Source organism: Montipora foliosa, chromosome 12 (assembly GCF_036669935.1).
Source record: "Montipora foliosa isolate CH-2021 chromosome 12, ASM3666993v2, whole genome shotgun sequence".
NCBI classification, from domain to species: Eukaryota; Metazoa; Cnidaria; class Anthozoa; order Scleractinia; family Acroporidae; genus Montipora; species Montipora foliosa.
The window spans coordinates 14,845,038-14,859,188 of NC_090880.1; the positions used below are offsets into that span (position 1 = coordinate 14,845,038).

The 14,151-nt window shown below is 47.9% G+C and overlaps 2 protein-coding genes across 2 annotated transcripts; both read left to right on the plus strand.

Moving 5' to 3' along the window:
- Positions 1-8,897: 8,897 nt before the first annotated feature.
- On the plus strand, positions 8,898-9,969 carry LOC137980853 (uncharacterized). Its single transcript, XM_068828260.1, has 2 exons — positions 8,898-9,455; positions 9,532-9,969. The coding sequence occupies exons 1-2, from the start codon at positions 8,898-8,900 to the stop codon at positions 9,967-9,969; spliced, it is 996 nt and encodes a 331-aa protein (XP_068684361.1).
- A 2,785-nt stretch (positions 9,970-12,754) lies between these two features.
- LOC137980854 (uncharacterized protein F54H12.2-like) lies at positions 12,755-14,131 on the plus strand. The gene has a single exon (XM_068828261.1). It carries the CDS (start codon positions 12,755-12,757, stop codon positions 14,129-14,131), a length of 1,377 nt encoding a protein of 458 aa, XP_068684362.1.
- The last annotated feature ends 20 nt before the right edge of the window (positions 14,132-14,151 follow it).

The window sequence follows — 14,151 nt, forward strand, 5'->3', positions numbered from 1 at the left end:
CTTTATGGTAGGCAACAGTACATCAATGTAACCATTAACAAGTTTGGTCGGCATTGGATCAAGGGCACAACACTTTTTGGAAGATCTCTGCACTAGCGCAATGATATCTTCATCACTCAGAGGTGTGAACTCATGAAATGATTTCGCAACTGTTCGAGGAAAGTCATATTCAGCAGGATCACAACAAGCCCCCCGAGGCAGCGTCATCAACTTCCTTGCAAATGTAAGTTACCTTTTTCACAAAGAAATTACCCATATCATTTGCAAGCTGGAATTTATCATCATGCGGCAGAAGAGAACTGCCAGTGTCGTGTTTTAACAATCTCCTGGTGGCTTTAAAGAGTTTTCCCTGGTCAGCACTGTTGTCTTCAATAAAGTCCCTATAAAAGGCAATCCGGGTGCTATTAAGCAGATATGTGACACAGTTTCTGCACTTCCTGTAGTGATCAAAATCATCGAGAGAATTCGTTTTCCGCTATCTTTTCTCCGCCTTACACCTTGCCCTTTTTGCCTCACGAGTATCCTCATTAAATCATGGTACATGTGGTCTAACAGACACAACCCTGGTTTTCAGAGGGGCATGACGATCAAGAGTGTCAGAGAGGGTGGTATTGTAGCAGCTAATCAGGTTTTCAAGATCACTTGGTGGATTGACACACAACTCTGAGTCCATGAGATCGCTCCGCAATTGATCAATGTTCACCCTCTTGATTTCTGTAAGTATGTTTCGTAACAGCGTTTGAAGGCCACAAACGACCGAAAAATGGTCCAAAAACAAGTGATCATCTCTCGGTGAACCATCAATAACGGACTCACATTTTCGCGAAATCATCAAGTCCAAGGTGTGGCCTCGAGTATGAGTAGGTTCTCTGACATGCTGCTCCAGGCCCAGGCAGTCGAACAAATCCTGCAGTTTCCTGGCATGAACATCACTTGGCACATCAACATGGATGTTAAAATCGCCCAAGATCAAAAGTTTCTCAGTGGACATAATAACAGTGTCCATATAATCAGAAAACTCAGGAAAGAAGACATCAGTTGACACTGGATGCTCAGCACTGTAGGGCACTCGATAGATGACTACGAGACATAGTCTATATGTACCACAAACAACGAGCCATTCTGAAAACTCAAAGGATGTCCACTCGCCAGAAGCTATCATTGTAACCTGTAGACAATCTCGGAATAAGAGACCAGTTCCACCGGCTGACCTGCTGGCCCTAGGCTGATCCATAAACTTATATCCCTCAGGTGTTGCAAGAGCACGCATAGCGACATCATCAATTGTGAACCAAGTTTCAGTGAACACAACGAGATCAAATTTAAATTCGGTAACATAGTCTGAAAAGTCAGCAGTCTTATTTCTGAGTGATTGGGCATTAACCAAACAAAGCTTTATCCCTTTGTTATTCGTCAACTGATGCGATGCAATTAAAGGAATATTAATTAAGTTGGAGCACTGATGCTTGTGGTCATTAGGACACGTAGAACAATAACCATGGTTCATACTTAGTCTATTGGTAGTGTGAACCGGAATCCCATAGCAACGCACCGGACCACCAGAGATATTTGTAGGCCCTGGGTTTAGCTTAAACACTAGATCTCCCACAAGTTTACAATGGAATGAAGCCGTTGTGTTGGCATAGTAAACGCACGGGCGATGACACCACTTCACCTTACGTAATGCTTTGCCATCCGAGACTGAATAACGATGTTCTGCGGATGAAACTGTGTAAAAATCACGGCAAAAAACCCCATTCACGGGCTGCAAACTCGATAACTCAGTGGAGGAAACCCTTAGCCACGTGTAGATACCATTTTCACCAATGCCACGCAAGCACAAGAGTAGAAAAATGGCAAAAAGGCAGGAGGCCTGAAAGCCGTGGCTGACCATGGTTCAAACACAACTTGTTCTTACTAAAACACTGCAAAATTAAGACGGACTGTTGTAAGTCAACAGTTGCACACTCCGACGATATGTCTGGATGCCACTGTCAACCACATTAGTAACAAATCATTACATTGGGACAGGACTGTTAGTAGTATATCATATATGATTCGACCCCTTTTTTTCCGCAAAGGAATTTGAGGAGCTGAGGAGCGTTGCTAGGGGCGTTGCCAAGGACGCGTTGAAATGGAGGTATCTGATTGGTTCGTGGTACAGGGGTAGGTTATTAGGATTATCAAAGCTCTAATACTTTAAATAATTATCCAGCTGGCTCCTGATTGGTCGAGAGGAAATTTGATTGACAGACCGTGGGAATTGTTCAGAGGCGTGGTCGTGAGCATTCCGTTTTTATAGACGTTTAAACGGACGAACCCGTTTTAGGCGTTTTTTAGGTCCCAGACCCCACTGGGACACTTCTCCCCAATAAGGAAGAAAAGATCCCAGACCCCCTCGGATAAAAACACAAACCACACAAGAAAATCCAACTAAAACAGATTTTAATGACTGTTTACAAGATCTCTACAAGAAGATGGTGCCCCGCACATGCACCCCGTAACAAATATTTACCATATATACAAGACATGGAGTAGAGTCTCCTTAAAGTCACCCCAGTTCCGTAGGGTCCCTACTCAGTTCAAACACAAAAGTTGGTGCCCCGCACACGCACCCCGCAACTTGTCAGATTAAAATTCGAGGAGCTCCCCGAAGGACATCTCCTCGAAACAGGATGTGTCTGCAAAGAACTCAGCTGCCACACAAGATCCAACACGGTCTTCACGTTCAAACTGCACAGCCGCACGAGCCAGATCCAAATCCGGTCCTGGACGAACCACGACTTCCCGAATAGCGTTTTGGATACACTGTGCACGCTCCAAGGCCGCTTGACGCTGTTCATGGTCTACCTCCGCTCGCGCCTGAGAACGAGCGCGATTCGCCCGCACACGCCACAATACGATTTGTGCGGCATCAACCACGGGTTCCTCATCCTCCTCTTGCGCTGCGGGGGGTCGTCGCGGCCGTTGTGCGAGACGTGTGGATCGTCGCGCCGGTTCGAGGCGGGGTGGTACGAGGTCGTTTAGTTCTGCTACCACATCGGAAGCAATGGACGATGATCCTGCGGGAGAGGCACGAAGCAATAACTCGTCTAGCCGGTCGGCGGCGTCGGATAGATCCGACGACAAAGACGGGGCTGCGGGAGGAGCCAAGCGGTCTACACACGCCAAACCTTCTCTCAGGTAGGGAGGCGTAGGAGGCCGGAGCCCGTACTTACGTACGAGCCATCCACCACCTGCCGTATCAATGACATGCGATGGACACGCATCGGTCCCCAAGCCTTCGAGCAAACACGAACCCAGCTCACGTCTCCGACTTGTATCACGATATCGTTGGCGGTAGTCACGAATTTGCTCGGGATGGTTTACCCTGTACCGTCTTCGAATTTCGAGGCACTTTCTCCTACGTGTATAGTAATATCGTCTGCTGCTTTGACGAATTCGTTCGAGGTGGGTTTGGCGATGGAGTCGTCTACGCTCACGAATTTGTTCGCGGTGGCTCGCGTAGTACTGTCTTTGGTATTCGCAGAGCCTTGCTTTGTTCGCGCGGTAATGAGCTCTTTGTTGCTCCCGAATTCGCTCCCTGTTGGCCTCCCGTTGTTCTTGAACACTCCCCGTTCCCGCTGTAAATAAAGAGACAATGACAAGGTGAATGGAAGAAAAAAGATAAAAGCATTTAATGAGAGAAAAAGAAATAAAAAACGAGTTCCTAAGAGAAAAAAATCCCACCTGAACTTGTTGCTTCTCGGCTGGCTAGACGAGCGCGAGCTTCGGTCAAGAGATCCTTTGCCGTTTCAGACACCGACAAGCTTCCACTTGGCACAAGAAGCTGATGTTGTGCCTGAAGTTCCCGAGCACATTTTTTCGCCTGGCAATATCGGCAACGGTACTCATTAATTTGGGGTCGATGTCCGGCTGCATAGAGTTTCTTGGACTCCTTGATCTCTGCTCGGTGTCGTTCGCGATATCGTTTCTTTTGAGCAAAAACTTTATCGCGGTTTGCCTGCTTCCATGCACGAACACGTTCACGCATTCTTTGTTGTTTTGTGGTAGCGTCCATGTCCGTGAAAAAAAAGAGAGACTCTCGAAAAGAACTATCTTTGATAAAGGATTAAATTTTTTTTCCGTTTCAGAAAAACACAGGTTGCCAACTGCAGCCGTTGCCACGTCATTTCGCGCCAAGAAAAAATTGGTCCGAACACTCCCGTCCCTGAGGTTGTTTTTGTTTTTTAACGTCATCATGTACATGTGTCAAATCAGATGAATGAATCGTACGTAGCAGAAAGGAGACGGTCAAGGTCAGGGTTGCCGGTTCGAGGTTGAATGATTGGATTTTCTATTTTTTTTCTAGTCATGGACGAAACCATTTTTTTTTCTTTCTTGTTTTTTTCAACCAATGTCATGGGTTGAATCTTGAGTAGAAACCCCTCATAATGTCAAGGTCAAGGAATCTTGAGTAGAGGTCTCTCTCAAGGTCAAGTTCAAAATCAAACTTAAGCGCTTTATGTGGTTTGTTTGTTCAAACAAAAAAATAAATGATGTTTTACGGACTGCTCGGAATGATTTTCTTTTACAGCCAAAAAAGGATGCGTGACATTTCTCACCAACAGGAACAGTTTGCGAGTTGTTTTTTTTTTTTTGAGCATATGCTCGGTTCAATGTCACTTCATGAACATCGCGCTAGATTATCAAATGAAAGCTCTTAGGAATGAAAAAAAAAATTCGAAAATAACAGTTCGGAAAGATGGGTTTAAAAAAGTCATGGAGGATATTTGTTTTTTAACCAAATGCGAAAATAAAAATTGTTAAGGTCACCCGCATTCTCCCAGGGAATAAAAAAACACAACGGACAAAAAATAGAGCATGCAAGCTAAGCACAAGTTCTTTCTTTTTGTCACATATATTTACAAACGTTCTGAAACTACTTACAAGTTTAAAAAAACGTCTATGTACAACTATTTACAGCGAAAAAAATCGTTTAAAAATTCCCTAAAAATTTACAGAGGAGTCTTTTTTTTGCCCGCAACCTTTTCGGGAAGGAAAAAAAGAACGGAAAAAGAAGAGCATGCAAACGAAACATAAACGAAAGTTGTCCTATTTACAAGATGTCTAAAAAAGTCGACAAAACTATTTACAAAAGGTATGTACAAGTTGAAAAACTATTTACAAGTTTACCTCCATCGAGACAGGAACAAAACAGCAACCACACAGTCCGAATTACATATACATGCGTCGATTTCCTATTTTGTGAAATAGGTGACATCGGGAACAATGGAATTGTCCAGATTTGCCTCTGGAGGGCGGATTAGTGGCTCGGATGACCGCATGGGCTGTCCAAGGACAGATGGCTAGCTTTTCTACCAGAGAAAAAAATAAAAAGAAAGAACATGAATCTCCTTGATCACAATCTTCAGATAAGGGTTGTAGGTAAAACTCACCTATTTCCTCCGCCAGGGCTTTCATGTTATCCTGGTGCTCCATTTTTTGTTTTAGCTTTAAAATTTTCTCCTGCAGCTCTGGCGGAAGGACGTCCCACCAGCTCTCCATCTTGAAAATGTGGATTTCTTGGACTCGATTGCGCTATTTTATACTGATCAGACGACCTCGTTTTCAACCGCACTTTCCGCCGAGGGTCTGCGGCGGGACTCTCTCTCGAAAAACGCCACGTGGGATTGAGAGCCCTGTATCTACCCTTAGTTTCAGAGGCCTTGGAGGACCCATTTGAGTCCTACTTTTAAAAAAAAAGACATAGATCCGTCATAAAGAATTCAGACATGAATGTCCAATAAAAAAACGTTTAATGAGAAGAACAAGGCGTGTTTTACATGCGGTCGGGACAAAATCGAAAGTGTCTATAGTGTGGTTGGGTGGACATCGACCGTAGACAGGTCCTGGGTTTCTGAGCGGCTAGAAATCGTTGAGTCCGTTCATGATAGATGTAGCGAGTATCGTGATCCAGTCCCCTTTGACCACGCATCCACTGTACAAAGTGATAACATTCCACTTGAGGGCAATGAAGCTGTAGAGGGTGTTCGTGTTGTCCGCAAGAACCTACAGAACTGAGACGCGGGAGATCCTTCAACTTCGGACAACCCAAAGGTTCCAAATCGACGTCAGGCATCCCCCAGCTCGTCAACCATCGCCGTTGGATCAAACTCTTTTTGTAAGCGACTAGAGAACGCTCCGAGGTCTTGTGTTGTTTGTAGAGGTGTTGGGCATCCGTTTTAAACTCATGAGCCAGATGGTACAAATTTTGTGGATAGTACGCAAGCCCGTGGATGTGCGTCGTACAGTCATGTGCCGTTCGTTGATCTTAAGGTGAGAGATCATGCCAAGGCACGGAAGGCTTGTAATGAATCGATTCCCTGTGTTGACCCGTCCAATCGCACCAAGTTCCCTAGGAAGAAATTGGTCTCCCAAATAAAATCCTTCTAGGTCGATCACTAGACATACTTTATCGAGAAGGTGGGTAGTCTTCGGGTGGGAAGTAGTATTGCTCGGGCATTCCTCGTTCGGAGTAGACGTCACAGACATCTGGGTCGGGATTGTCGGCTGCGTCGAAGACATAGCGGCATTCATGACAATTTCGGTCCGGTGCCCACGTGCTCAAGTCCGATAGGGACAGTTGGTTCTTGTTGTACCGACAACACTTGCACAAGTATCGGTCTAGTAGGGCGTCCAGACGTTTGAGGAGTGTTAAGGTCGTAGAATCCGTTTGTACTCCGATTGTCTTTGTATCGGAGTGGGACATTGAGATCGTCTGCTTTCTGGAGAAGGTAGCGAACAAATCGGCACTCACGACAATTTTGATGGAGAACCCAAGTCGTCAGGTCACTGAGCTCTGTTTCTTCGTCTTTGTCTTCTTTGCAACCCTCACACAAGAGAGCGTCCAGCAACAAGTCTATACATCTACACCACCTCTCCAAGCTCATGACAACCTGACGGTTCTCGCTGGTGTGACTCTTTATATACCCAAGGGTGTTGACGTGGACCAAAGCTGACGCCACTTTCTACAGACCAATGACAGAGCCGCCGGAATGGGACTGACCTTGAATGACGTTGACGCCACTCTGAGCATCCAATGACAGGGTCGCCCGAATGTGGCACCATCCTTAAGAACCAATCACAGACCCTGGAATGTGACATCACGTGCTGCCGTCCAACCATAAATACGCGAGACACACTTCATTCGTTGTCAGTTGTCTTGAGAAGAAGAAGAAGATGAGCATCTCTTGGAAGTACGGAGACCTGTCGCCTGCTCGCTATCCATTTCGAGAAGAGAAGGAGGAGAAGAAGAAGAAGAAACCATCGAAACGTTCTCGTGCTAGCCAGAAACACGATGTCGTCCGCGAAGCAGCTGAACCCCCCGCCAAGATCATGAAGGACGCCAAGGAAATCCGCCGTCAAAAAGATGCGGAGCGGCGTAAGAAAAAGCGGGAAGAGAAAAAGAAACGAGACGAAGCGGAGTTGAACAAAGCCGCAGAAACCTTGGACGCTCTCGTCACCTCAGGCCCCCCACCTACAGAGACGGTGGCGTGGACGCCTCTCAGTGCAGAATTGAAACAACTCTTAGAGTCAGTCCCTGATTTAGAGGACTTGCCCAGCTACGAAGCGATGATGGAACCCTTACTTCCTACACAAGGATCTGTAGTGGTAACCCCTGAGGAGGTGAAACCAGAACCTCAAGAACCGGCCGTCTTGACTCCTAGGGAGCCACGACCTGACTTAGAACCTGGTGCCGTCTTGGAACCCCTACTCGAACCATCCCCAGAGCCCAAGGTACCTTTGTGTCCGTTCCACAAGACTCCTTTAGGCGAGAACCAGACCCGAGGGGATCCGTCCTTCCGATACGTCTATTGTAAAGAGTACGATGAGGTGTGTCCCTTTTGGGTGATGGGTGTGGATCGAGCCTACGAATGGCAGACTGAAGTACCACCACAACTCCATCACGACATCAAGAAAGGACCATGGCACTGTTTTTGTGGGGAGAAAAGTAAAGTGGTACGAACGATGAACCCTGATTCCCCTAATGTGGGACGCTTTTTCTTGACGTGTCGCCAGAACATGCCCTGCCGGTTCTTCCAATGGTTGGGCCGTGAATGGTCAGGCCAGATCTTTCAGCACTGATGGCAAGAAGCCAGAAAGAATGGCTGGAAAGGAGAACGGGAGGAAAAAGCCAGTGGGTTGCTCGAAGTGAACGCTCCATGGGACCCTCATCAAGCCAGAAAAAAACAAGAGTTGGAGAACGAAACGGTGGTGATCCAGGTACCCAGCTTGCCGGACGACCAGTTGGAGGAGGAACTAGAGAAGTACGTGAGAAAGCGGCGATGGATGGCTCAACAGAAAAAGTGGATGGAACACGACGAATTGCAGCAGAGGTGGTGCCGGCGATTAGAACGCACCCGCCCCATTACGCCTGAACTGTTGCATGCTTGTTTTGAACAATTGAAAATGCTTGAGATGGAAATCGATCAGGTATAAATAAAAGCTTAAACCCTCAAATTGGTGTGTGTCATTATGTCGTGTGTCGAGTTTGGACGACGTCTGTTGAGAGCGGTCGTCGCTCATGTGACCCAACTCCCTTATCGTGAATTCGAACAACGGGTTCGTTGGCGTTTGTTGACTTGGCTTTGTCGGGAAATGATGAAGCTGCTCGGAGGCACACACGAATGGGATGGATTTCCTACCGACGAACCCATCGATACCCTAGCGGTGTTCGAAGTCATGAAAGAAGGAATCGACTATAAGTGGAGTCATTTTGTCATCTATATGGACTGGTTGATGACGACACTCGGACCCGAACGTGCTTATCATACGTGGCAAACCCTTAAGAAGCATCATCCACAGGACATCCCGACCATTCTGGAGTTGACGACGCGTTGGCTCGTCACCAAAACATGTCAAAACAGAAAAGCCGCCGCCGTGTCGCCACCACGTCCATTGTGAGTGCCTACACGGATCCTCAGACCCCAGGTTCATTGGGTGGTGTCGCTCGGTACGCTCAAGCTCAAGGATTGACGCAGAAGGAAGCCTCACGAGAATTGCAAGGCGAATTCACCTACACACTGCATCGCCCTGTTCGACGACGGTTCGAGACACTCCCGGTCTTGGTGTTTCACAAGGACGAACAATGGCAAGCCGATTTGGTGGAGGTGCAACCTCTCAAACGATGGAATGGTGGGCATCGCAATCTCTTGACGGTCATTGATGTATTATCGAAATACGCTTGGGTGGTCCCCGTGAAGAACAAGACAGGCACTGCGGTGACTCAAGCTTTTGAAAACGTGTTACGACAAGGACGAAAACCTCAACGTTTACAGACGGATCTGGGCAAAGAGTTTTACAATGCTCCGTTTCGTCGGATGTTGGAACGAGAAGGGATCCAACACTTCAACGCACGGGGATGCCAAAGCATCCATAGTGCAACGCTTCAATCGTACGTTGAAAGAACGCATGTATCAGTATTTTACCGCACGAAATACTCGAACGTACCTGAACGTGTTACCTCAATTGTTAAACGGGTACAATCAGACCCCTCATCGAAGTATTGGCATGGCCCCACGAGACGTTACCGATGACAACGAACGCGTTGTATGGACCAAACTGTATGGAAAACGTTTGAAACGACGCCCTCTACCTAAACTCAATGTGGGCGATCGTGTCCGTTTGAGTAAGAAACATCGTCCGTTCAAGAAAGGCTATCTCCCTGGTTGGACGGAAGAAGTCTTTATTGTGAGACGTATGGTGCGAGGACCTGTGGTTACTTATCACTTGGAAGAATGGGATGGCATGCCCTTGGAAGGGAGTTTTTACGAGCAAGATGTCCAAAAAGTCACCGTGCCAGACGACGCTTTGTTCGGAGTGGAAGAGATTTTACAACGACGTGGACACGTGGTGAAAGTCCGATGGTTGGGCTGGCCCCCAAAATACGATAGTTGGGTGCCTCGTTCTGCGTTACGACATGTATAAAAAGAGATTTTTTAAAAAAAATAAAAAAGATGAACCATGTCGTGTTACGATACCTTATCGAGTCATGTGCAGAAAGCCGAGTTTCCTGACAATGGTCCCTCTGACTTCAAGGCACGGTTGTCTAAAGATCGCCTGTGGCAAGAGGACGACGGATAGGAAGTGGGACTGTCGGGCGCGTCGTTCCCTATCATTCCACCACCCAAGCCTGTACACCCCGAAAAGATCCTGGTTCACGAAGTGTACCATTGCGTGGGCCATCCCGAGACGTGGAAAGAGGAAGGATACTTGTGTACTTTTTACTATAGCACCACGACAAGGAATTCCAGTGGAGAGCTCCGTATCGCGCGCAATCAACGAGGGGTGATCCTCTTATCGGAGATCACCCCTTCCAAGACGGGTGTGGAATTTGTCAAGAAGATCATCCATTGAATGCAACAGAAGATCACGGACAGTCTACAAGCCGGGGAGCACCTTCACTTTGAGATTGTCGATACGAGTCAGACCCCCCCAAAGACGATGATATATGATACCATGGCCACCTTTGTATGGAAGGGAGACGATTTGCTTCTGGATAATACGCATATGTTTCAGAGCAGGATCATGTGGAAGTATTTTGGATGGGTCAGCGAACTGGCTTTCCATATGGGATGGTTTACCAAGACGGTGGTGGACCATGGAGTTTTTCAGCCATTGCCAGGTCCCTACAAGAAAGGACCCAATCTCCTCATGGAAGCGATTGATAAACACGCCCCAGTACCGGATTACACCTCAGAATCCTTTCGTGATGGATCCGTCTTTCAGGGGTACCCTAGCGGTTTTCACGCTGAAACTGGACCGATAGCCTTGGTCACTGAAGGTCAGGGATGGACGACTATCTATAACCATGCTCATTTCATGGTGATGGCCAAAGCCTTCAATTGGCGGTTCGTCCGTCTGAACGAAGCCTTTGCCAAGTTCAAGAACACCCCATTGGCGACGCAACAGATCGAACGTCCCCTTTTCGTCTACGTCAACCTGGTGGAAAGTCAATGGTTGGAAGAGTCGTACGACGAACTGCTGCAAACCGTCCCCTATAAAAGTGGAGGCGCCTGGTGGGAACCACGACAGGTGCACTACCATCGCCTACGCGGATCTACGATCGAGACGGCACATGTACGTGTGACAGAAGTGAACGGGCGTCCCGTGACGTTTCCTAAGGAGACATCGACCACCCTCTGTCTCCATTTTCGTCGTCGTCGTCATGGATCGTGTCGTTTTACTCAGTGATGTCTCGCCAGAATTTCCGAATAATACCAGCAGCAGTTTCAAAGTCCGTTTACCGCATCCTGTGAAATTTGATGGAGACTGGGAAGTGGGTCTGACCTCTGTGTCCATGCCCGACCAAGGGTTGGATTTGAAAGAATTGTTGGATCCCGACAAAGACAGTTTGTTATCAAACTGGTACCGAGTGGATGCCGACCGAATCCATATCCTAACAGATACGGTTCACCGCGATGATCTCATTCGAAAGCAATCCGCCATCGTCGATGGGGTGGGATTCATGAAAGCTCTCCTTCATCAGATGGAATGGCAGAGAAACACGACGCTCCAAAACATTAGAGGTGGGAGCGTGCTGGACCATAGGCGGGTGACGTTTCGTTGGGAAGAAGAGGATGCTGTGATGGAGCAGAAGACCTTACGCGATATCAATTAGCCGACATCCGATTTTCCATTCAGAAACATGTCGCCTTACGCTTGGGATGGTTGACGAGAATGAAGGATGGAACGTACAACTTGGATCCTAATCTCGAATATTCCCTCTATGACAAGGATGCCCAAAAAATGACCCATGTGAGTGCGACTGAATGGCCTACCAATCGTCTGTGGTCCGTCCCCTATGGATCGGACGACGAACTCGTCCTCAGTCAGATGGTGGAGTGGAAATTTCGGAATCTCAATAAAGCTTTCGAACAGGCCGTCACCCAGACGTCGAGAACCTTGCTCTTGTATTCGGATGTGGTGAACAGTAACATTGTGGGGGATGCATCGCATCCTTTAGTGCGTGAAGTCTATTACCGACGAAGTGGTGTGGGTACTGTGTATTTCGAACCTCTACACATCCAATGGTTACCATTACGTCGCCCGTACTTGGACGTGATCAAAGTCAGTTTTGGCAAAAGCAGTGGACATCTGGTTGTGTTTGGAAAAGGCAAGACCATCGTCACCTTTCAATTTCATCGTCGTGGGGCGCACGTATAAAAACCGGTCGCCCCCTCGTAGGCAAAGACACAATATCCCCATGAGAGGCGGAAGTCTGACACGGTATTACCCTCCCGCTGCACGCGGTCAAGGCGGGGACGGTTTCACAGAGGAATTGATTCAGATCGCTGCGCCCGTGATCTTGGAATCGTTGCAATCGGGACTTCGTACAGCTTCCAGTGGAAAATCTTTGGGTGTTGTTGGAGACGTCATCGGACAAACCTTGAAACGACGAGTCAAACGGAAAGCCGCCGCACTCATCCAAGCTGGGGTGAAAGCGGGAGGCCAGCACGTCTATAAAAAAGCCAAACGCAAAGTCTCGCACATCTTTGGTCGAACATGAACACGTACGTGGTTCAATCGCGTCCGCGTCGTCAACGGGGGCATTGAGTCGGTATGGGACGCCAGGTTCCAGTATAAAAGGCACCGACCATCCACGTCAGGTCGGTGGTTGGTTGAGCGGAGCCGTGTCACGACCTCCTGAGTACGCCTTAGTCCCGCTCTTGACCTGAAGACTTCAAAGAAGACGAAAAAAGAAGAAGAAACGATGAGTTTGGATGTGTTTACAATCCCCTCGGCCAACGTGACCGTGAAAGGGTATCGCAACGTGAAGTACAGTCCATCCAGTACTGGGATCACACCCGTTTCCTTTTCCATCCCAGCCTTGGACGATTTCGTAGATTTGAACAGGAGTTTTTTGGAAGTGGAATTGAAATTGAATTCCGCATCGACGAATGGCATCGTGGCCGACGCCAACGCGGCTTCAGATGGGGACAATACCCGATTTGTCTATGTGACCAACAATCTGGGTCACACGCTCTTCAAACAGATGAATCTACGGTTCAACGGCACTTTGATGAGCGAACAGACCGATACGTACGTCTACAATGCCTTCTTGGAGACGCTGCTGAATTACAATCGAGATGAAGGGGAGACCTTGCTGGCGCCTCAAGGTTGGGTGAATTATTTGAATGTGACAGAACACTTAACTGCCGGTGGAGCCGCGGATGACATTTGCACGACGAATGGATGGGGACACGGTGATGCCACTCCCTTGAAGACGGCCACCGTACCATTCTACAACAACAATAAAGCCACCTTCATCGTGCATCCGCATCTGGAAGCCTTTCGCACAGGACGCGTGCTGGTGCCTGGGGTGGAGATCGTCTTGGAATTGTTTTGCAACCGACCCGAGTTCTTTTTGTTTGGAACGAATACCAGTGGTGTGGGAGTCAAACATCAAGTGACGTTGAGTCAAGGTGACCTCAAAGTGACGCTGCATCTCTGCCGTTTGTCCCTGAACCCATCCGTCTACAATGCCCTACAGGCCAAGAGAAAAGTCAAAGAACAGTGGGCCAATTATCCAGTGGTCCGAAGCGAGATCCGTACGTTTTCGTTCGATGGACGGACCACCAAGTTCCTGGAAGACAACGTGTTTGTGGGCCGGATGCCGGACCGGATGATCGTGGGGTTGTTGGAGAGTCGAGGTTTCAATGGCGATTTGGAGTATTACCCGTTCGCTTTCCAGAAATTTGGGGTGATCCGGATTCGTCAAGTCATTGACAGCGAAGAATATCCGTACCCAACCTTGGAACTAAATGGAGGCAATGGCCGTAAAGACCTGTTGGGATACCATCGTTTCTTAGAAGTCAGTGGTTCGTTGCTGAATCATCGTCCGAGTATGATCCAACCCAGTGAATGGGGACAGGACAAGAATTGTACGTTGTTTGCCTTTAACAATGTACCCAATGGAGACGCGGATGCTCCAGGACATCGAAACCCTAGACAAGCCGGCAATGTTCGTTTGGAAATCGATTTTCGTGCGATCCCTAACAAGAATCTCACGGTCGTGGTATGGGGTGAGTTCGAGAATGTGTTCCAGATCGACGACAAGGGTGGGATTCTATATAACGTGCGTCGATGAACCCCAAGAACAAAACATGG

Excerpts from the sequence above, each read along its gene's own strand:
- LOC137980853 (XM_068828260.1), top strand. The coding sequence starts at position 8,898 with ATGTCAAAACAGAAAAGCCGCCGCCGTGTCGCCACCACGTCCATTGTG. Across the intron at positions 9,456-9,531 it reads CGTACGTTGAAAGAACGCAT|ACCCCTCATCGAAGTATTGG; the intron begins GTATCAGTATTT and ends GGGTACAATCAG.
- LOC137980854 (XM_068828261.1), top strand. The coding sequence starts at position 12,755 with ATGAGTTTGGATGTGTTTACAATCCCCTCGGCCAACGTGACCGTGAAA.